This window comes from Micromys minutus (assembly GCF_963924665.1).
Source record: "Micromys minutus genome assembly, chromosome: 3".
Classification (NCBI taxonomy): Eukaryota; Metazoa; Chordata; class Mammalia; order Rodentia; family Muridae; genus Micromys; species Micromys minutus.
In genome coordinates this window covers 2,950,430-2,974,332 of record NC_137972.1, presented here as the reverse complement: position 1 = coordinate 2,974,332, position 23,903 = coordinate 2,950,430, and the positions used below count along the sequence as shown (strand labels likewise).

The following is a 23,903-nucleotide window of genomic DNA, read 5'->3' as shown; positions in this document are numbered from 1 at the left end:
GGGTTAGGGCACACACTTCAGAAGGTGAGTGTGTAACAGGGTTAGGGCACACACTTCAGGAATGTGTAACAGGGTTAGGATACACACTTCAGAAGGTGAATGTGTAACAGGATTACGGCACACACTTCAGGAGTGTGTAAGAGGGCTAGGACACACACTTCAGGAAGTGCCTGTTCATCATCTGGCACCTGCTATCACAGGACACAGGGGAGCAAGCACTGTGGGTGTCCTTGGCCGCTCTGTACTCTGAGGCAGCATGGGCCAAAGGGTAATGCACAAGCCCCTGCTGTAGTGCAACCTCACTAGAGCAGAGCTTGGCGTGACCCCCACCAGCCACACCAGAGCAGACCTCGGCTCCCGGTTCCTCCTGAGCAGGCTGACGAAGGTCTCGATTTCCTTGGCCGTGATGTGTTTCTCCAGCAGTTTGCGGTTGTTGTGTAACAAGGCTGTGATCGTGTCTTCTGCCAAAATATCATAGCCGATCTGAGACTGCATAACACAGAAGTTCTTAGCAATGTACTCCTGTGGGGAGAGAGAGAGAGAGAGAGAGAGAGAGAGAGAGAGAGACCAACATGTTATCATAGCAGTGAGAGAGACAATGTCACTGAGGGCTTCAGTAATGCATTACTTATGTCTGCTTTTTGTTCTGTGTTTAATGGTGTGTGTGTGTGTGTGTGTGTGTGTGTGTATGCACGAGTGCGCACATATGTCTCTGTACCACATGTGTGCAGTACCCACAGATGCCAAAAGAGAAGTCCCAGAACTGGAGTTACGGGGCGTTGCAAGCTCCCACGTAGGACCTGAAGCAGCCAGTGCTCCTAACCACTGAGCTGTCTCTCCCACCCTGCTCTCTGCCCTCACACTCACTCTGCTAAGATCACTTGTCTTCACACTCTGTGTCAGCCACACATCCATGTAACCTTAGAGCTAAGGAATGCACCCTCCTTGGTGACAAAGGTTCTCTCCATCTCTGGGGGTTTGTCCTTGGGAATGCACCTCTGTTTCTATTATGAGACGGTTTATTGAATGGACAGTGGGCTTTGCCTTGGGTAAAATATGCCGGGACATATCTAGTCCTTGAAGGTGATGCTGGTTCCACAAGTCTAATTATAGTCTGGAAAGCACTCTGCGGCCTTCCGTCATAATGGCTTCCTGTTGGGCAGCCAATTAACTGAAGTAAAACTCTTGTGCAGGGTATCACTTTAACACTGCACACTGATTTACACACTTTTATGACCACCAGAGTCACACTTCCAAGATGAGACCGATGTCCAAGATGCTGATAAATAATTAAATGAAATTAGAGGTGCTATTGAGTTCTCTAAATGATAATAAACCCAGACACAACATTAAAGGCCTGGGTTAGCACTAAATCACACATGAGCTCTTTATGGGAGTATAAAGAAAAACGGGGAAAATACAAAGCTTTCGGCCCACGTTTTAAAACCTTGTTCTATAAACCATCAGAAAGCTACTTAGAGTTACCCTGGACCAGCTCTTAACCTGTGGGTCGCGACCCCTACGGGGCTCAAGCAACCCTTTCACAGTCCTGGCCGACTTCCATCAGAAAACACAGATGTCTACATCCCCGCTCACAACAGTAGAAAATTAGTTAGAGATACCAATGAATGTAATTTTATGGCCGGGGCCACCACAGCATGAGGAACTGTATTAATGGTTGCAGCCTTGGGAAGGTTGAGAACCACTGTCGTAGAGAGATCAACAACCCAGGAGAGCATCTTAGGAGAGGGGCTGACTGTGCCTCGGGACCAGGGGATACAGGATCAGGATCCCTGTGCTAGGAGGCAGAAGGTAGGCGGGTCACATTGCACTTAGTTACGAGTGTGGGGGCTGGTGCTCAGTTTGCCTTCTCCTTTTCTTTAGTCCTGGACCCACCCCATGGGACATTGCTACCCACACTCAAGGTCTTCTGTCATCAGGTAAAACCGAGAAACACCCTCACGAGCCTGTCCAGAGGTGATTCTCCTCAGTGACTCCACCCAGGCCAAGCAGAGAGGGAAGACATCTTCACACTGCCTCTTGCTGAAGGCGAAGCAGTCTTGGTTTTTACCTTGGACAGTACTCTGCACACAGGCACTGTGGCCATATCTGCCCTCCGTCACCCTCTCCTCATGACTCTTACCCCTGCTGGACCCCACTTCCTTCCCCTCAGCTACTCCTGCCTTTTTGTGTGTGCAGGTCTAATGCTTTGGTGAGCACCTGGGGTCTTATCCTTGCTCAAGGCGGTGAGTCATCTCTAGAGAAGGGGAGGGAAGGGGAGGGACGGAGAGGACAGGACAGGAGTAAATCACCCATTGCAACATCTTCAAGGACATCTAGAAAGCATGTCACTTTCTACCCAGGCAGGTGATTGTGTGTTTGCACACATGTATGTGCACATGCCCATATGTGTTTGCTTGCCAGGAGAGACGTGTTTCCAGGGTAGACTCCCATCATGTTTCTGAACACCGAGTGCCTGATGTAACAAAGCACTGTCTTAAGCTGCCACCCCCACAAAGTCACCAGACCTTCTGCCATGACGCATTGGGTCCTCAAACTGAGCCAGACAAACAACTCCTCCTGTCAGTTGTTCCTAGATGGGTTTGATCACAGCTACAAGAGAAGGAACTAGCTCAGGCGACCCAAGAAGGGAAGTGCCACAATCCCTGAACGTCTGAAGGTCGGCCTTAGTGTTCTGTGTCCATAGCCCTTCCTGTGGAGACGTGAAAGCCACTCTCTACACTGCCACCCTACGGGAATGTAGTGAGACTGGATTACAAAGCCAGTGGCAGCGTCCAACCAAGAGCACTAGGTTCAGCACACGGCTGGCACTAGAGATTCTCTTACACCGTGGCTGTGTGTCAAGTGTCTGAATTCAGGATACGTTTAAGGGCCTGTTTATACCGTCTGCTTGCTGTTTCTGGGCGGATTATCTATCATCTAGCTAACCTGTTTTACATATTCTTATCAGCACTTCCTTAATCTTGAAGCTGATTTCCAAAGCCAACATATTTTAACACATTCCTCCTGAAGGGAAGAAAATAAAGTTTTCTTGCCAAAATACTTCCAAGCTCTCAGGAGCTGACTCGGAGCCTGGGTTTGCACGCAGGATCCATTCTTAAAACTGCATCTGGCAGCTGAGGGTGTGGGAGAGTCAAGTTGCCTGCCTGCTAACAAGTTATTCCCAACACCACGATAAAAAAAAAATGAAAACAGAAAACAAAACCACTGTACGTCTGAGTGTACTGCAAGCTTCCCTCCTCCATTCTTGATCCTGTTTAAACTAAGTTGATTTGTGAAACCAACTTAAAACTGTGAGGAAGGAACAAAATGACTGCTGCTAGCTTGCCTCAATACCCCACACCCCAACCACCCCACCCACCATCCTCCACCTCCTCCCATCCCCCATACTCCACCATCCCCTCCACCCTCCACCATATTCCTACTCCCACTATCCCATCAACCCTCCACCATCCCCCAACCTTCCTCCATCCCCCACTCCTCATCCCTCTGCCTCCCACCATTCTCCTAACCTTCCTCCAAACCCCCACCACCATCCCACCCAGCACCATCCCCCCTGCCATCCCCCGCCTTTAATCTGTCACCCTGAGCTCTGCTATACGGCCCTGCCTCCCAGCCCTCTCTCAGCCATAGCCTCTCATGACCTAAACTCTGCAAACATCAGTGATACAGGGACCCTTCTGCTATGTAAGAAATTGCTGAAGAAGCGTCAGGTGATCAACAGTGTAAATCGATGTATGTCAGACACTTGCCTTCCTGAAGCCAATGCAGAATATTACAGACTTTTAAAGACGATTTGTATTGTGTGTGTGTGTTTTGCCTGCCTGTGCATGTGTGTGCATGAGTGCGTGTGCACGTGTGTTTACTGGAGTTACAAGGAACCATAAGCTGCCACGAGAGACTGTTCACCTTCAAACTGTGGGCCCAAATAAGCCTTCTCTCCCTTGAGTTTCTTCATATCTGAAATTTGGTCACAAGGACAAGAAAAGTAGCCAGTCCAATTATTCTCTCTTCCACTCAATCAATCAAACAAACCCGCCGGCCCCCATGCAGCTGATTCTCACTTGCCACCACTCGCCAGAGCTCCCTGGCCCCTGAGCCGAAATCCTGCCCCCACTCTCCCTCCCCTTGCTCCTGTTTCCAGCGCCTCTTTGCCACTAGAAGGCATCTTAGGTGACCTCCCAAGCTCCTCACGCCAAGAATGGGTCAAGGTACCCAGCTCAGCAGGTGCGGGGACCACGCACAGAAGCTCGGCTAAGAACGAGCAACTCTTTGTCTCCACAATCTGTAAATGGTTCTCTGGGCTGCCCACATTGCAAAGTCCAATTTCTGCCTCCTCCAGTCTACAGTACCGAAGTCCACGCTGAGGCTCGGGACCCACCTGGTTCTTTCTGTAGTCCTGCTGCGAATGTCTCAGCACCCGGTAGCAGAGGCGGAGCACGTACTTGTACGGGGCATAGCGCTGGTCGCCCAGGTCCTCCAGTCTGAGCATAGAACCTTCTCCAGCCTTCTCCTTAAAAGGAGCTCTAAGGATCCCAAACACCTGGAGGAATAAACAGATCTCCTGTTTTGATGGACACACACGCACGCGCATGATTTGCACCCTATTAACGTTTTAAATAAATAACACGGACTTAAATACACGGTGGAAATATGTGACTAGAATTAATGCAAAGACTCCCCGCTCCCTGCGTAGTAGGGGAAGGTACTTAGTGGCTGCTAGTCCTGTATAATGTACATGAACAAACCAAAACCCCACTGCTCAAAAGAGTATCCAAAGTCAACCAGTCCACTACATCAATAGCATGTTTGATTTAATTTTGAAATTGTATTTTTATTAAGATGGTAAATACTTAGGTGTTTGAATGAAGCTACACAGAAACATTTAGATGAATTAAAATATGTTTCCTATATGTTTTTATTATTCTGTTCCTTTTCGGTAATTTCCTCAAATTAAAACAATATAAAGAACATGTGCACTTATTTTACCTGGCATTTATATCAGGTAATGGCTTCCAAATGTCACTCGCACCTTGTTCTAGGCAAAAGGCAATAACTCCAAGTGCCTATGCACCAATACCAGTGATTCTAAATGCGCGACATTCTCATATCCCTTCACTGCTCTCCTACAGGGAGCCAAGTTCTTACTGGTCAGGGAGCAGTAGAAACGCAGAAGAAGAAAGCCACTCTGACTGCTGGAGGGCCTACCAGAGAGAAGCCAGCAGGCTGAGATCGTTCTAGAGGAGACATGAGAGCAAGGCCAGGAGCCTCAAAACCAGAGTACAAAATGGAAAGGAATAGTCCCTTGAAATATGACAGTGTGTTTCCTTGAGTTTTATGTTCCCGAATTTCTTTTTGCAACAGGTGGAGATTATTTCAGGGATCCACAACTGGTGAGACTCCAGAGACGACATGGCCATGGGGTGCCCACGCCTGTCTAATACACTCGTCCCCTGTGCCTGAGGCTCAGAAAGTCACCGAAGAGGAGCTGGGAAGAGTGTAAGAACCAGAAGACAAGGACACCTCTGTGAGATTGTGCCTTTTATGTGTGACCTGTGAACTAAACAACACAGCTGCCTGAACAAGACCTGTGTAAGGACAGGGCCAGTTGACGTGTAAACTTGGATAAGGGAAATTCCACACAACCCCACCCACCCTTAAGTGAAAAGCTAGAGGTGCTCGGTGCTTGCTCCAGAACCAAATCCTACACAGCTCGTCCGGTACCGAGAGGTCAACGCTGGACACAAATGAGCAACACTATGTGAACTCACTGGGTTGTATACACATACAAATGTATATACACTTAATAATAAAGGGGGAAATCATGAATTTGGAGGAGAGGGACCTTGGGAGAGGAGGGGGCGTGGCAGAAAATAAATGCAGTCAGTATTTATGTATAAAGTTCTCAAGAAATTAAATCATTTTTGAAAAGAAGAATTTTATGTGCCCTAGACCTGGAATTATCCCATATTTACATTATGAAATAAAAAGTTTGACACAGCTGTTAATACATGCATAATTCACTCAAGGTCCTAAAGGTCCCTGAAATCAAATGCTTTCTGAAAACAATTTACTGCTGTCAGAAACTTTTTCCTTGAGACCTGTAAGCTTTACTTTATTTCATAAAAACACTGTTTTCAGACATTATGTGGATCTCAACCACACTGTCTTCAGTTTTCCTTCCTCAACTCAGCATGGAATGTTAATTAATATTAATTAATTAGTGCTATGACCTGTATGTTTTTAAGGCTTTTCCTTGAGGCCATATGTGGTTAATGCAAAGGTAATTATTTTAATTATTATTTATTATATATTTATAGATAAACATAATTAATATACTAATGAAACAATAAAAACGTGTAAATGCAAGAATGTCCATGTGCAGGTTGCCAGGAAGCAAATTAATTTACTGGTATGTTATGCACTTGAGAGCTCTAGAACAGATTCTCATGCCTTTCTAGAGCAGACGAAGGCAGGTATGTCTTAGTCAGGGTTTCTATTCCTGCACAAAATATCATGACCAATAATCAAGTTGGGAAGGGTTTATTCCGATTATACTTCCACATTGCTGTTCATCACCAAAGGAAGTCAGGACTGGAACTCAAGCAGGTCAGGAAGCAGGAGCTGATGCAGAGGCCATGGAGGGATGTCACTTACTGGCTTGCTTCCCCTGGCTTGCTCAGCCTGCTTTCTTATAGAACCCAGGTCCACCAGCCCAGGGATGGCACCACCCACAATGGGCTGGGCCCTCCCCCCTTGATCACTAGTTGAGAAAATGCCTTACAGCTGGATCTCATGAAGGCATTTTCTCAACAGAGGTTCCTTTCTCTGTGATAACTCCAGCTTGTGTCAAATTGACACAAAACCAGCCGGTCCAAGGCAGAATGACTCCAAAGTCACCTAGAAATTCTAGTCACAAGTTTTTCCAAGGCAGTTTCTGGAAGTGTTCTGACCACACCAGACATTTAGGACTATGTGGTGGATACCTCTAAGCTGGCCCCGAATGGTCCCTCCCTCAGGTCCACCATCCATGTCCCTATAGAATTCTCTGAAAGTGATTGCTGTGGCAGTGTCTGCAATGATGTCTTAAAGACTCCATAGCTGAGTCCGGGTCTCCCCGACCCCTCCGTATCCCTCACTTTTAAGGGGAACCATTTTCTTTTGAAGACCAAGGCCCTTCACAGTGGAGAAAGCACATCGGAAGCTTGAGGAAGCTGCTTTTTTGTGTGCACAGGCAGAGGGACCGCAGCGATGCTGTGCTCAGATCATTCTCCACTTTACAGTCTCAGGTCTTCCCTGGGGGCCAGGGGATGGCCTAGAGTCTTCCAACATCAATTAACCTATAGGAAGGTCCAGCATCCTGTCTCCCCAGCGTCTGTCAAGCTGCAGCTAACACTAACTTTCACAGGGAGGATGTGCCTTGTTGTCACTAAACTTGTACTAAACTCTATGAGCAATCTGGGAAGTCCACCCTTGGGATGACAGTCACCACACTTAACAGCTTGGCAGTCCCTCTGAGAATGCCCCTGAGCAAGTACCACCCACAGAAGCAACTCTCACACTTAAAACTCCCAGGAGCTGAAATAAGTGTGTAGGTGCCATTTGTTATGCAGCAAGGCATGACTGATACAAAGATTCCCTGGTGCCATAACTCAAAACATAAAATATGCAGATTAGACTCCTTAAGCTACTCACCTGTGCCAGGATATTCTGTTCCCTCATTAGTTTTTGCCTTTCCCGGTTTGGCTTGGTGATGACCACATCCAGAACGTCCTGTCCATTGTTGGTCACATCAGCCACAAAGAAAATGAGGTCTTCCAACAACTTAGTCACAAACCTATCACATACACACCCAAAAAAGATGGTGACAGTTTTAGACTATTAAAGATTAAGTGTAAGAACCAAAACACTAAGAAAGCTAAACTCTTTTTAAACATATTTAATCAATGAAATGTAATACCAAAGGCAATTGCTACTCACCTGAACTCTCACCTTATCCCCCACCCATGACTCCAATTTCAACTTATCAACTATTTGTAAACAGTTATTAAATAAGATCCTGTGAGTCTCAAGGACCAGTGGTCTGGGGAGATAACACGACTGTGAGTTAGTGTCTTCGTTCTGAGAACAACCCTGTGACACCAGGTGGTCCCAGCAGGCTGGAGTGAGCCTGGGGCCAAGTGTTTCTCTGCTCAATGGACATTCAGCTTGAACATAAATCTTGCCTCTTGCTAACTCTATAACCGGAACTAGGGTTTAGACAAGAAAAAGAAGAGGTTCAGCTTTGTCATGACTCTTGATTATTCTTAAAACAGGTAATAGTTAATGGGGTAATGAGAAGAACATTATTGTATATACTACATAAAATCATATGTACAGACATTATTGACATATGATAATGTTTATATTTATGTATTGTTACATTAATATATTCATATAATTATATTTTTATATAATTGTATTTTTAATTAATAGTTGCATTCTTAATTAATTTTATTAATTGATTAATAATTAGTATATAATTAATATAATAACATGTTATATTAATATAAGTTTTATATTTATATATTATATATTTTACATATACATATATGTGTATAATATACATATATATTTATATGATAAGTGACACTTGGATGGAATCATTACTTTGGTCTGATATCAGTTCTCTATCAGAGATGAGTATTTGTCTGCTTACATACTCCTAAGAAAAGCTATGCAACAGACTTCTTGTCAGATTTAGCAAAGTTAGTTAAAATGTATATTATGTATTTTAAAAGACACACACCTGAAATTTTAAAAAGGCCACATGGTCAAGAACAAAGTAAGAGCCAGGAGCAGCAAATGGCACACACCTTCAATCCCAGCACTCAGGAGGCAGAGGCAGGCAGAGCTCTGAGTTCTAGGCCAGCCTGGTCTACAGAGCAAGAGGGAGTTCTGGGACACCCGGGGCTGCACGGACAGAATGGTGAAGGCAGACAGAGGCTCCCCTGCAGAGAGCACTGCGTGTGCTGCAGCTAGGCAGGTCCTGAGGGACAGGAGTACAGAGCCTCCCTGCCTGTGATCACACAGCTCGCAAGCCTCCCTTACCAGAGGGAACACACAAGGTGTGGGCAGAGGTCAGGCGGAGGCCATGCCATTGCAGATAGAAAATGACTGAGTGCCCAGAGAAAAGGCAACGATTTCCCACTAACCCGCATAATTAATCACAAAACACACAGCAAGCTGACGTGAGGAGAGACAGCCACCTCGCTAAAAACCAGAAGGCTGGTTCCTTGCTAATAAAGCCCAAGTCACAAAGCCATCCTCGGTGACATTTCAATGAGCGAGCACGTTGTCAGCCCTCAGCAGACAAAGCAGTTACTGCAAGAGAACGGAATTTAAAACGATAGGTGTGAATGAGGGGTGGGTGGGTGAGGCCAAGAACCAGCAGAACTTTTCATTCTGAGGAATGAGAGTGTAAAAATCACCCACACACATTAAGTACCAAAGGGAGTACAGGTAACAGCGTACGGAGATTTTACAAGCAGATTATAAGGAAAAAAGTTGAAGAGATCAAGGTTGTGATTGACTACACAGTGTTCAAGGACTCCCTGGGCTATGGGAGGGAAGGGGAGGAAGAAAAAGAAGAGAGGGGAGGAGAGGGAGACCCAGGGAGGAAGAGGGAGGGAGGGAGGGAAGTAGGGAGGGAGGGAGGGATACATTATAGTTCACATGATGTGTTTTATATGAACACCTACTCAGCTCTGTCCTTCACATAAAGACATGATGTTCTTAAGGTGCTGGGTTTAGAAGCAAGTCTAGCATAGTCTCTGACTGAATGGATAAACACTCTGGGACTGAGCCATGTTCCACATCCCAGTCTGAATGAGGAAGTGGGCGCAACAGCCCTTTCAGCACCCAGAGCACACGCTGCATGACCAGGACCTGGAACATACCAAGCGGAACATATCAAGTGAGCGCTCGGTCTCACGGAATTAGCTGTACCTCTGAGGAGCCGTAACAGAGGGCCCTCCGTGGACAAAGCAGATCCCTCCGAGACTGTAAGAAGTGTGGCACCTTCTCAGGCTACACATGCACACACAGACACACGATGCACTCCTAATCCTCTGTTTTCTTGGCATAGTCATGTAGTACACAACCAGAAAATTCTAATGAGAATATCTAAGATGGAGGAACATGAAACCTGACACAGGAGCTGCATCCACGGAGTCACGTCCTGGGGTGACTAAAGGAAATCACAGGGAGGAGAGAGATCCAAGCACATGGGCAGACGGAGGCTGGCCTGTGGTGTTCTCAAATCCTCCCTTTGACCTTGGTTTGGAATAAAAAGAATTGCTAATAATAACCGCACTCTCCGTGGGGGGAAGCATCGGGGTTGTCAGTTATTCTAAGAATGAATTTTCTACTGAATCCTCAAGTTGAGGGACTAAGCCCGTTCGCTTGCTCACTAGCCCGCGGCGTGGGCTGCTTCAGGGTGAGGGGTGACGTCATCAGAAATGCAGCCTTCCCATTCTCAGAAGTTACAGTTGTTTCTCACTGAAGCTGCAGGGGACAGGTGGGGAACTACAAAGGTGTGGTCCAGGGCCATCTGCTCAACAGTCCTCCAGAGGCCGATCTGGAGGAGAACGGCCTGTGGCAGGATTAATGAGACAGACCGAACGCGGTGAACGGGAACCTTCACTCAGTAAGACTCGGAGAAGTGTGGTGACTTCCTGTGAACATGGAGGCAGGCCAAGACAATCCACAGAGAGGAAACATTCCCATCTGCACACTGAGATCCGTTTCTGCTGTGAGCTGGCTCTGGCCTTCAGTCATGGCCTTGTTTTACTGGCCACCACAGAGTGTGACACAGACGCGTGTCCCACAGGATGGTAAGAACAGACAGGAACCTGAGACCCATTTGACTGCTTCTCAACGTAGCAACAATGTTTAACAATGTTTTCTATGGCATGTGTCTAAGGCATATGATACAATATATCTAGAACTTATGCATTTAGTGACAAACACTCAGATCTTTATGACGGACATATCCATCCTGTTTCTTCCCTACCCAATTCAGAGCTTGTGAGGTTCACCCATGCCATCACACGTATGTATAGTTCATCCATGTTCCTGGCTGTATGGTACTCCACTGTAAGAGCATAGTACAATGTGATTCTTCAACTATGACAAACATGAATGGCCTATAGTTTGGGGTTGATTAGAACAAGGCTGGACATTTTTGCCCTTGTGTCCTGGGCTTCTTTTGGACAAATGTTCAAAAATGTCCAGCTGAGGAATGAACCAGTGGCCACAGCGTCTGTTTCTCTAACTTTACCATCCCTGGCTGGGCTGTACATGGTTTTTGTTTTTACTAGTTTTTAGGGACAAGGTCTTGTGTAGCCCAGGCTGGCTCTGAGCTTGCTATGTAGCAGAGGATGACCTTGAACTCCTGGTCCTCCAGCTTCTGCCTCCTGGGTGCTGAGACCACAGGCCTTCACCCCCAAACTCAGATCAACAGTTAACGCCTCGTGACTCGGAGTCGCATTCAAAAGGCTCTCACCTCCTCTCGTTCTGAGTGATGCTGCCACTCTCCAGCTTCTTCACCGTGGTGGCCAGCACTTTGTTGGCATCGTTGGCAAAGTCCAAGTCTCGGACCTCAGACAGCGGGACACACACAATGGCAAAGGCTTCTTTGTCTTCCTTTGTCTGGCAGGTCCCAATCTGCAATGTGTTTCCATTAAAGCAAGATCTGGAGACCACTCTCCTCGGTACCAAGACACATTGGGTGGGGACAGATGAGACAGAGGAATGCTCACTCCTGAACTCATCCTTAAGGAAAGGCTCCAGGGACAAGGTGGCTCCCCACACCCATTTCCTGCACTGGACAGGTGTCTCTTTCACATGCCCTCCCTCTGCCTCAAATACTTCCAAGTAGAGAAGATGCTCCTGGAATCCTCTTCTGCCTTTCTGATATCTGCATCCTTCCTTTCTGACCCTCAGCCCCGTTGCTGCACCCCTCCATTCAGAGACCTGATGAACTTGCAGTCTCCCCAAGTCCTCGGAATTCCCAGCCACACTTACTTTCAACATGACCGGCCTCTCTTCCTCTGTGTCTATGGGGATGCTGGTGCTTGTGACCCAGGTGTTGGTGCATAAATGCCTTAACCGTACGTAGGAGTTCCTAAAAGCAAAGGATATAAAAATATGTAGGTCTGGTGAGACGGCTCAGAGAGCACAGGGGCTTGCTACCCAACGATGGGGACCTGAGTCCAATCTGCAGAATGCACATGAAGATGGAAGGCAAGGACCAAGTCCACAAGGCTGTGCTCTGTCCTGCACACGCAGAAAATAATAATTGTTAACTGAAACCCTTTAAGTATTGACATACTCAACTGTGGACACTAAAGTGTCTTAGACTAGCAACTGCCTCAGGATCGATCTGGAAGAAGAAACAGTCCTGGACTGGGCTTCTTTGGAGCACATAGCTTCACTTCCTAAGCCATCAGCCTCGCCAGAAACCTTTTGAAAATGCAGATCCTAAGACCTCCCTGGTTCGTATTCAAACACCATGGAGCATGGTTCATGAACACTAGTTTATTCTGTTTCCCAGACTACTAACTGAAAGGCATTTATAGCCTCAAATCATGGAGCTGCTGTGGCCATTGAAGGCATAACTCAGGGCAGCTAAATAAGTAAATAGTTCTAAGCAGCTGGACCGGCACATTCCCAAGATGAGGCTGAGCAGAAAGACGCTTGGACCTCCAGCCCATACTTCATGCCATACACCGCATCCTTCTGTGTCTGGCTTAGTGGGGCTTCCCCGATTTCTCTACTTTTATTGCCAATCTCCGTGTTTAATGTTCAAACACTGACCCCAGTTCCTAAGTCAGATAATAACGTGAGTAGAGAAGAAGATGGTTGTCAGGGTTACAGAGAAGAGAGATGAATTAGAACGAAGCCTGGTGGTGCAGACAGGAAAACACCATCAAGAAGCCATCACTGTGTCTGCCAGCCTAAATTTAAATCTGTGAACGCCGGTGAGTGCAGTGCCTACGGCAGCCAGAAGAGGGCAGCAGGCCTGCAGCTGAAGTTACAGGGGGCCTTGACCCACCCTGTGTGGGTGGGAACAGACCTCAGCTCCTGTAACTGAGAGGTAGCCAGCCATCGTCTTAACCACTGACTCTCTGGCCTCAAAAAATTTAACGGAGTTTCTGCTATAAAGATATTTCTATCATTACAACTATTTGGTGGTTTTTGTTTCTCTATTTGTTATAGTATGCATCTATTTATTTTGATAATTTTTTGTTTATATATTGCTTTCTTAACTCCTAAGACTAACTTTAGGGGTGTTTTTTGTTATTGTTGTTGTTGTTGTTATTGGTTTGGTTTGGTTTTCGTTTTGGTTTTTTTACTTTGGCTGTTTTCACATTTCGGACATATTGATCGATGATTGATTGATTGATTGATTGATTAGATTATTCTCTCATTCATTCACTTATGTATTTATTTATTTTGCTTTTGTTAAATACTCTATTGAAAACTTTTTTTCTTAAAGAAAAGACTTATGGTAGATAAGCTTCTTGGGGTGTGAGTTACGGTCTGAAGAATCGGCAATGGGCACTACATAAGGTGTCTTTACCACACACACACACACACACACACACACACACACACCTGTGTTCTGACGGTAGGTGTATTTCAACCAGGGGCTCAGCTAGGACTCACTCTCTGCGTGAGCGATGTTTCTGCATCTGACGGCTTCTGGAATCAAGTGTAAGAATCATCTATGTGCACCACGGCAGAGCTGCTGAGGAGCATGTCACCTCATTACATGGTGTCCCCTTCCTCATATCTCAGTCCCAATACTTCTTCAACAAGAGCGCACAGTGCCCATAAGAGAAAAGACCTACTGCATGCTGTTCAACCTAAAGCTAAAGCACAATACGTCATCCACTCTAAAGTACAACATTTTAGGACCAGAGAGGACCTGATATCAAATGCCTCAGGGAAACTCAACCATTATCATGTTCTTCTGGTTCATAAAAGCAGGTAAAACACACAGTGAGTGTCAAATACCTACCATGGCAAGCACCTAACCCTTGTCCAAATAGCCAGAAATGCCTCTGCTTTAGCACCCAGAATCCTCTAAGTAGGGGATGATGCCGCCTACTGCGGCTGTCTTCTCCACTGGGTCCTGAGGCCTGGAAAGTGCACATGCACCATGCACTACACAGTGGGCAGTATTTTGTCCTTACACTTTTCAACACGGGTGATTTCCCCTCCTTCAAAATGCTTGTGTGGTTGTTTAAATGATATGTAGTGTCCATGGGCTCGTATGTTTGAATGCTTAGTCCCCAGTTGGTGCAATTGTTTGGGAGAGATTATGAGCTGTGGCCTTGTTGGAGGAGATGTATCTTAGAGATTGACTTTGAGGTCCCAAAAGTCTTGCCCCAATGCAGTTAGAATACTCCCTCTTCCCTCTCCCACTTCCTTCCTCTCCCCCCCACCATCTCCCCTCTCCAGTCTCTCCTCCCCCTCCCCCTCCCTCCCAGCATGAAAGCTCTCAGCAACTGCTACTGCACCATGCCTGCCTGCTGCCATGCTCCCCCGCCATGATGGCCATGGACTCCAACCTTCTGGAACCACGAATCCCCAAACTAAACGCTTTCTTTCACATGGCGTCCTCTCACTGCAATAGGAAAACCAACAAAGACAGCTTGGAACCAGAGTGGTTGAAATTCAGATACTTTTTAAACATTTCGGAGCAGGTGTATCATGAACAATCTAGAGATGAGACCCAAGTCTAGACATGACATTCATGTGCCTTAGCCATCTCGCCAACGGTGATTTTATACAATATCTTAACTGCTGTCCATCACACAGTCAGGAGCAGGATTTCCACTGCAGTGTTAATACTGGTTCCCAAAACTTCTTGGGTCATGTCAGGTTAGAGTTTTCAGATCAGAAAGGCTTTCAGCCTGGGTGTACCCTTTGAGTCAACCAGTACCTCTGGGTTGCAAGCTGAAGAGATGATAACCCAGAGTGTTAGCGCAGCCTGCCAGGATTTAGGGACTACGTCACGGAGATGTGCCGGCAGTCTGGCGGTCTACAGTTTAAGGGCACTGCTGTGGGACAGCAGTTCACGGAAGATTTCACGTCCCGTGCTCCAGGAACACACCCTGCCTCATGTGCACATGAAAACAATGTCCGGCTGAGTCACTGTCTCCTGGAGCCCCGGTTGCAGCACACACCAGTTAAACCAGTGCTTAGAGAAAAGTAGCCATCAGCACTGGAAAGACTGGGAGCCCTGCTCTAAGCCTTTGATGCAAAGGCTTTGGGGCTTTGCTAGGAAAGGACCCTCTGGGGCCCACTGCAGCCCAAGGAGTCACAAAGTATCTGTATCAGATCCCCATGGCTGATTCGGTACAACCTGGGCTAACAGTCTACCCAGCTGACTATAGCGTTGATGTTCTCTGAGCTTAAGGGCCATTACAGTCTTCATCAGACAGGCCTGAGTGACCACTAGGACTGGACCTGCTGGTGTTCGCTCATGACAGTAGGGAGGGTAATGACACCCTCAACACAGACTCCTGCCATTTGTTCCTACATTTCCCAACGACATACAGTCTGGGGAAGTTCACATCCCTCCAGGAAAAGATCGTACCATAGGAGTGTAAAGTTTGAGAAACACTGCACACTATACTGGAATCCACTGGATAATGCTTTTAAAAGATGCTGTGTCCACATGTTACCCCAAGTCTGACTCCACTGCTCTCAGAAGGACCCAGACCCACCCACTTCTCAGATCTTTCTCAGCCAGTCTGAGAAGGCCTGCTGTAACTCAGCTTCTGACCTCTGACCTCGGAGGGTTACCCATGACAGAGCCGGAAAATGGTTATGAAGAATTTGACAGGAGGTTTGACAGGCACTAAGCATTCGAGGATTTCAGATGAGGATGTAAGAGTGTTAAGAGTTTTTGTTAGCTATAACACAGTGAATTACAGTAAACTCACGTTAACATAGATCCTTCGCAAACCAGAAAAGACCTTCAACCACTCTGAACAGCAGTAGCTAACACTCTTGCACATCGAGACTTAATAACCTTATCTATGCACCCGATTGTGGCTTCTTGCCACTCCGTTAAACAGATTCTCCCACAATGAATCTAGATAGACCCCATTTTTGCTGACTTGGCTCTAAAATGAGTTAGAGTCATGATCGAGATTCCCCAAAAAGGCACAGGGCATCTCTTGACAGGCTACACTGGAGGGCATAGGCAGGAGAGAGGGGCTCCGCCCGGGCCACCGGTCAGCAGCACCCCTGGTGAGCAAGGTAATCACAGACCTGCGCGACACTGAAGAAGCGTGCCTGCAGTTTTGTGTGGTTTTTCAACCTAACCACCGCCATCTGCAACACCTGTGCCAGCACAGCCAAATCAGATCACCCCACTTAGCCTAACAACACTGGCAAGACTCACTGCGTCTAGGAAATGAACAAACAAAACGTTTAACAAAAATGCTCACATTCACACTAAAGAATCCAATAACCTCTCTACATGGAACCCTGGCTGACTCTCCCCGTGCCCCTCCCCCCCTCAGGTGCCAGCCACTGCGATGGCCTCATTGAAAGCCATAAGCCACCTAGAATTTCTCAAGCTTATTCCACCTCTTATTTCTGCTGCCTAGAACATTCCTCTCCAAGGGGAAACCACTCAGTTCATGCAGCCTTTCCTTAGAGAGGCCATTTCTGCACCCCCTGGCCTAGCCTAAGCCCTCAAAGGTTTTTCTCTTAAGCACTTCATTACCTTTTTACAGGCCTCGTGGAGACGGTGCTCTGGAGAGGTGCTTGCCTCCCCGATTCCCAGGGTGGCTGCACTGAATAAATCTCCTTATCTGCTTTTCACTTCGATTTGGCTCGTTTAATTGGCTTAATGAGCAGAGACACCAGATCTGGCTTAGGGCACTGGTTGTGACCCATGAGTTCGAAGTCAAACTCAGCTCACATGTCCATTGGCCCGGTGACCCTGTTTCTCCTTTGCACGCCTGGGGCCAGGCTTGCCTTGTAACTGACGGCCAACAGGTATGTTTTAGCTGGGCCAGCAACAAAACGAACTAGTAAATGAGCCAAGTGGGAATCCGACATCGAAGGCAGCAAAGTTTAGATTTAAAATGCTATTAGATTTCTTTTCATTGTTGTAACCAAAGGCCACACGAGCGAATGAATGATTCTAATAAATTTTTCAGAACGTCTTTGGTCCTGGACATTTTAATTATTTATTCGAATAAAATAAGCTGCATTAGTGTTCACCTGAGAGAGTGAGTCAGAATGTTCTGTGAGCATCTTTACTCACAGTCTCTTCTGGAAACTTCTATCAATACCACTCTTCATACCCTACCTGTCAGGGAAGCTATTCAAAGGAGCACCTGCTCAGCCTAACTTTTTACTCATTCATTTCTCTCTTATTTCATATTTCTTTTTACCTCGGAACCAGGCAGTCAGCTCTCTGCAGAGTTGTGGCATCGAGTTCAAAAAGGGACGCGATGTCATTTCCGTGCGGGACTGAGACCAGAGTGTACATGATCTTCTCCCCTGACTGGCGTTTTTTCTTTGAGGTTTGAAGCTCCCCGTCTCTCTGCGGAAGAGGTCCAAGGTTATTCAGCATCCTCGGATTTAGTCGTAACTGCTGCAGCTAACCCGGACCCCACCCCTTCACCGGGTTACCGGAATGTCTATTCTGAATCATCCTTCGGAAGATTGGGCTCGGGCCCTTGCAATGATTATAAGCAGTCATACAACCCTTGTTCCCAGGAGCAGTGGTCTGACCTGAGTATGCCGTTAAGCACAACAATCACAGCTCTTTCTCTGGTGGCTATATACCTATTTACAGCATAATGATCTGACCCTCCACACTGAAGTCAGTCACTAGAACTCTCTAAAAGCCATGGACTCAAGAAGACATCCAAATGACCAATGAATCTATGAAAACACGCTCAACCCCACTAGTTATGGGGGTCATGTAAACCTAAACCACAGCATAGCAGACAGCCTCCCACCTGCTAGGAGCATCATGGCCAAAGTCCAGAGATAAATGGCCAAAGGTGCAGAGAAAGAGAACCCTTGTACCCTGTGGGTGGGATGTAAGGTATCATGAAAGCACGTGGCCTAGGGATTCTTCCTGTGGTCAGGAGGATGCGAGAAAGAGGCAGGGTCACGTTCAAGTGCACAGATACAACTCCACCTCTCACAGAGATCTGTACCCCAGGGTGGGTCAGCACTAGTCAAAACGCCATTCGTGTAAACAGCCAGAGGCAGGCAGGCAGGCAGACAGACAGACAGACAGACAGAGACAGAGACTCGTTGGCCCACAAAAAGAACGTCCAGTTTCAGTCACTGTGCACGGCAGAGCAGCAGCCTTCTCTGGAGGCTACAGACTGGGAACCACAGCACTGAGGCCAGTAACAGAGGCAGGAAGGCTGGGGGGGGGTCAGGTGACCCAGTAACAGAGGCAGGAAGGCTGGGGGGGGGTCAGGTGACCCACTTGTACAGAACCAATGGAAGACTGTGTGTAACTACAAACTTTCCCCCTTTCTCCTCCCTTTCTTCTTTTTAGGCAGGGTCTCCCTAAGCCTCGGGTGGCCTCAGACTCACAGCAATCCCCCTGCTTCAGCTTGCCAAACGCTGCAATGAAGGGCAGGAGCAGACAGACACTCCCAGACGGAGCCCCTTCTCAAAGACAGAGGCTGCCATGAGTGCTGATCTCAAAGGCAGCACTGATTACGGTGGGTGAAGAAGGTGGTGGAGGCGACTAAGTCAGAGGGGGTCCTAACACGTGAGAGGCAGAGGCAGGGGGATCTCTGTGGGTTCAAGGCCAGCCCGGTAGCCTCACCTCCAGGATGAATTCCAGGACAGCAGAGTTACACAGAGAAACCCTGTCTTGGGGAAAGGGGTCAGGGGTGGGTAGGTATAGGAAGTTTGCTTTTAGTCACATCCTTGGGGACATGAGAACTTTAAGAGAATTGAGCACACTCAGTCTGGGGAGTTTACAGTGGCAACAAGCTGTTATCAGAACTTGGGGATTCTGCAAATCTATCGCTGCCAAGAGAATCACAGATAGGGAGTGCTGTCCCGCTCTTTGGAGGAGGTGACGGAGGAGGTGACCAAGAGGGTAAGAGTACATCCCTGAAGAACCAGCTCCTAAATGGTCTTTGTGAACACCCAGGCGGTGAGAGCCAACAATCTCTGAGCCCACTTGCTGCTGTTGCAACCAAGCCCCGCAGGCCAGGTTATTTCTTAGGTTTGAGTCTGGAAGCAGGAGGCTAAGCACATGAGGTGTCAGCTGCTGAGGGCCTTAGTGCTGCACCATGACATGGAGACTGCCTCCCGTGAGCCAGAGACACCAAACCGCAGTGACGCCGCTTCTGCAACAAGCCACGCTAACCCACTAGCCAAGGAATCCGGGAGTGAGGTCTCCCCATCACAGACTCCTCATGCCCATGTCCTCCCCGGGAGCTCCACACCACTGCGACACTGGCGATCAAGTGTTCAACACAGACAACACGTTCAAAGGCCAGCATGACGTAGGTGACTTTGGTAGACAGGAGAAGCTATAATCACAAAGCACTGAGCTCCAGGAAAGGAGATCCTCATGGTTACACTAAAGGAGATCAAGACTGCAACAGTCTGGTGCAGAGGGCTAAAGAAAGTTGCTGTGTTCCTAGAAAAGTCCTGTATCACTGAAAGAGATACATTGTGTAGTTTGCTGACTGAGCGCTCCCTCCACTTAGTATAACCCAGATTTTGCTGAGCAGCTTTGGGAAAAATATGCTAAAGGGATGCAGCTATTTGGATGGACCAACTTGACAGTGTGGCCTGTACCTCAGTCCTCTGTGAGCATATACTGGGGTTCAACCCTCTCCTCACCCCACTTTTGAAATGATAACCAGATGATCTTCCAGAATGACAAGAAGATGTCAGATCTAGACACTGCAATGACTCTTTTCAAAATATGTATTTTTTTAAGTCACTATTTAGGGTCAATTACAACAAGCCACGGCAGATTATTAATAGTATTCAAGACTTGTGGCTTTATTGTAACTACATAGAACACGTGGGCTGTGTTCTTCTGCTTCTCCATCCTTCCAACTGGCCCTTGAAAATAGTCCTAATGCACAGAAATTTTCTGTCCATAAATAATTTCCCAACTGTGTGTGGGGGAGCATCTGACCTGTTGGCCTTGTCAGAAGCTTACTTCTTTGACTCTCCCATGCTCTGGCTAGTTTATTTAACAAACTATTTCATAAACAGTTTGGAAGTAAACCTTTAAGACCGTCCCTTGGAATTTCTTAGGCAATTAAATATGAATAATGTGTTGTGAGCATTATACCAGGCACCTGGAAACTGTTTTTCTAAGCAGACTCCACTCTTGAGCCACAGGCTGGCAAAGGGCAGGACGGAAGCTTGGCCTCTCTCACACCTTCCATGTCTGTCTCCTTCGCTTCGGCTCAGAAGCCTGCTTGACCCTGCACCGAGGCACTGCACACTCAGAGAGTGTCTGTATTCCTCACTGTCTCAATGCCCTCAGAGACTAAAGGCACAGAGATATCATTCTCCTGAGCTTGCAGTCACCTTGGATTCCAAGAGAAACCCCCCAAAGGACGCACGGCCCCCACAGTGGGGTGAGTACAGCAAAAGTGACCACTTTGTGGGAACCGATTGTTCTACTCAACAGTAACTTCTTCAGACCTACTGTGGAGCCTGGTCTGACCAAGTGGTGGCCAGACTGAGCCATGACCACGCCCCACAGTCACAGCCCAGTCTTCCTGTTTAGACCCACAGCTCCTGTCAGGACCCTGAAGACAGCTGAGCTCACTGGCCTCTTCCACATGCTCCTCCTCCCACTGGGGCCACACTGAAAATGTCCCCCCCCCCCCCCGCTCTTCCCTCTCGGTCTTCTCTCTGATTGGTGTATCAGGTTGTCAAGCCTGGCCTGTCCAGACTGCCAGGGTCGCCAGAACACTTTAGTTATGCACATAGTAATGAATGAAGCTGCACTAAACTGGAAAGGCAATCCAGCATCTTCACAGCATAAAGAAAAATCTGTTCAAACTCATGAGCGCTGGGGACTCTGCTTATAAAACCTCGGTGTTTAAGGGGGAAACGGAGGTACACGGGAACTCTAGCTCCCTGCAGAGAATTTCGGAAGCATCACACTTTGCCTGTCAGGATAAAAATGGAAGAAGAACCAAGGAAGCTTAAACAGGAGCCTAACTCCACACCAGCAAGCTCTCTCTAACACACGCCCACCCTGGGCGCTCGGGTCTCGGAACGCCACCTTGTTGCTACAAGCACGTGCTGGCTGCTTACCAAACAGGCATGTTTCATATGTGTCTGTGTGGGTGTGCGTGTGTACATGGGAGTGTATGTGCATGATCTCATGTGTGGGTGCAGGGGAGTGTGTATGTGAGTGTGTATGTGAGTGTGTGTTAGTGTATGTATGTATGTGTAAGTGTGAGTGTGTATGAATGTGTGCATGAGTGTGTGTACATATTCTCACATGTAGGTGCAGGGTGTGTGTATGAGTGTGCCTGTGTGTATGTTTGGGTGCAGGAGTATATGTATGCGAGTGTGTATGTGAGTGTGTGTTAGTATATGTGCATATGTGTAAATGTGAGTGTGTATGAATGTGTGTATGAGTGTGTATACATGTTTTCACATGTAGGTGCAGGGTATGTGTATGAGTGTGCCTGTATGTGTGTATGTGTATGTACATGTGTGTGTGTATATGTGTGTATATATGTATGTATATATGTGTATATATATGTATATATGTATATGTATATATGTATATTGTGTATGTATATGAGTGTATGTGTGTGAGTTTATGTGTATGAATGTGTGTATGTTTGTGAGTGTATGTGTGTGTGTGTGTGTGTGTGTGTGTGTGTGTGTGTACCAGAGGTCAATCTTGAACCTCATTTTTTGAGACAAAGTCTCTCACTAGACAGATCTGCTAGATCTTGACAAGTAGGCTAGGCTGGCTGGCCAGCAATCCCCAAGGACCCGCTTGTCTCCCCACAATCCTGGGGTGACAGGCAGCATCATCATAGCTATTTTACGTGGTGCTGGGGTTGAACCCCAGCCCTCACGCTCAGCGCAAGCACTGGGCTGACTGAGCTGTTTTCCAGCCCCAGATCTCCAGGGCTATACAGCAGGGGTGGGGGTACCTGCCCTCATGCAAAGCCAAAGAGAGGCTGATGACTCTGCCCCTGCTCCAGCCACCCCACTCCTGGGAGGTGACTTCAGGGCACCCCAGAATACCTTGGTGTTGATTCATGGTGAGTCACTGAGCTTAGACCGAACATCGCATTCCCTATCCTGTTGGAACCTGAGACGTGCTGGGAGAAGCCCCGTCTGTCTTTTGGAGCTGAGGTACAGGCTGCATCTGGGGCATGTCCCCCCTCCCTCCTCAGCCCAAGCTCCAACTCTGCTTGGGGAAGCCACACATCCCAGACTGCCTGGAAAAGCTGCAGTGATGTTCTCTGTCTCTAAACCTCCGCCCCAGAGCTTCCTGACAGATCCTTTCTGCTTTCTAGGCCTACACTTACTGCCAGTGAGCCTGGAGCGAAACCCAAACCCCACAGAACAGAATCTGTAAGTCCTTTCTCAACAGTCTCCTTTTTCTACAACAGTTCCATGTGTGTAAACACAGGCAGGTCCGTGCTTGGCCGCACAGGAGGATATTGATGCTCAGAGGGCATCTGACAATTTCTGGACACATGGTTGGCTGTCACAACTGAGAGCTGGGGTGGGGTGAAGCTGCTGACACCCAGGTAGATGAGATCAGCAGGCTGCTGTCACCCTGCCATCCGGAGGGCACCCCACTACTCATACAGAGGACCCCTTACCACCAGCACAAAGAATTATCTGGTCCACTATGTAATATTGCAGAGGGTGTGAGACCCCAGCCTCAGAAACAGAACCCCAGAAATGGGACCATCTCCAAAATAATCAAATCCTGTGCCACATAAATGCGGCGATGTTTGCTAATATGAATGACATTACAGTGAATGTTTTTAATACCCTCTGTAGGGCACCTAAAAAGACGCGGACCTTCGAGAAGAAATAATGGCCACCGTTCCCAGCTGGGCTCGGCACAGTGCCAGTGTTTACCGGCTGCACAGGGAAGCTGTACACTGGTAAGGCTGGAATAATGGACCCCTTTGTAAACTGAACACAGCAATTTGGTCTTAATGGGAGCCCCGGCACACACCGCCTCATTTCTGCAACACCATGCGTTAACCTCGGAGACTTCAAAAATGAAAGGCAACGAACGTTTTGAGAAAGGTTTCTGAGTTACAGAAAAAAAAAATATGTTAGCAGGTCATTAAGTCACCAACTCGGGGAAATTAAGGGGAAAATCGGCATCATCACCGTCAGTGTTACTGGAACTCTATGAGAGAAGCCGGCGCTGTTTTGAGAAATTGATCTCCTCACAGGCTGCAGATCTACTCTAACAGCCCCTCCCTGCTCTTTAGACAGAAGTGTCATTACTACCATGTGGCAAACAGACTATGGAACAAGAAGCCACACTGTGTGCACTACACCGCCACACTGTGTGCACTACATCTTCATGGTCTCAGATTCCTTTACACTCAGACTTGGGGTTCTGGAAACAGGCTCATTAAACCAAACGGCTGCTGCTGGCCGTCTCTCACTGGAGACCAGCGCAGTCCAGAATGCACACTGCCTGCCCTGCGTGTGGTTGCACTGAGGCTGGGGATGAGCTCTCCAGTGCAGGTGTGCTCTTCTGAGCTTTGGTGGAGGCGAGGAACGAGGGGGAGAGCCGCCCAGACAAATAAGGCTTTATTAGTGGCGTCATCCTGAGTCTACTGCTTAGC

At 47.5% G+C, this 23,903-nt stretch overlaps 1 protein-coding gene across 2 annotated transcripts in view; it reads right to left on the bottom strand.

Annotated features, from left to right (window-relative positions):
* Positions 1–23,903, bottom strand: part of ITPR2 (inositol 1,4,5-trisphosphate receptor type 2) — a 355,767-nt gene that overhangs the window by 244,981 nt on the left and 86,883 nt on the right. For both annotated transcript variants that reach the window (XM_080914558.1, XM_080914557.1), the window contains 6 exons: positions 17,487–17,638; positions 12,088–12,187; positions 11,567–11,727; positions 7,717–7,858; positions 4,403–4,564; positions 350–522 (listed from right to left, as the gene is read on the bottom strand). In XM_080914558.1, the coding sequence (XP_080770684.1) occupies positions 350–522; positions 4,403–4,564; positions 7,717–7,858; positions 11,567–11,727; positions 12,088–12,187; positions 17,487–17,638 (890 nt within the window). The remainder of the gene's footprint in view (positions 1–349; positions 523–4,402; positions 4,565–7,716; positions 7,859–11,566; positions 11,728–12,087; positions 12,188–17,486; positions 17,639–23,903) is intronic.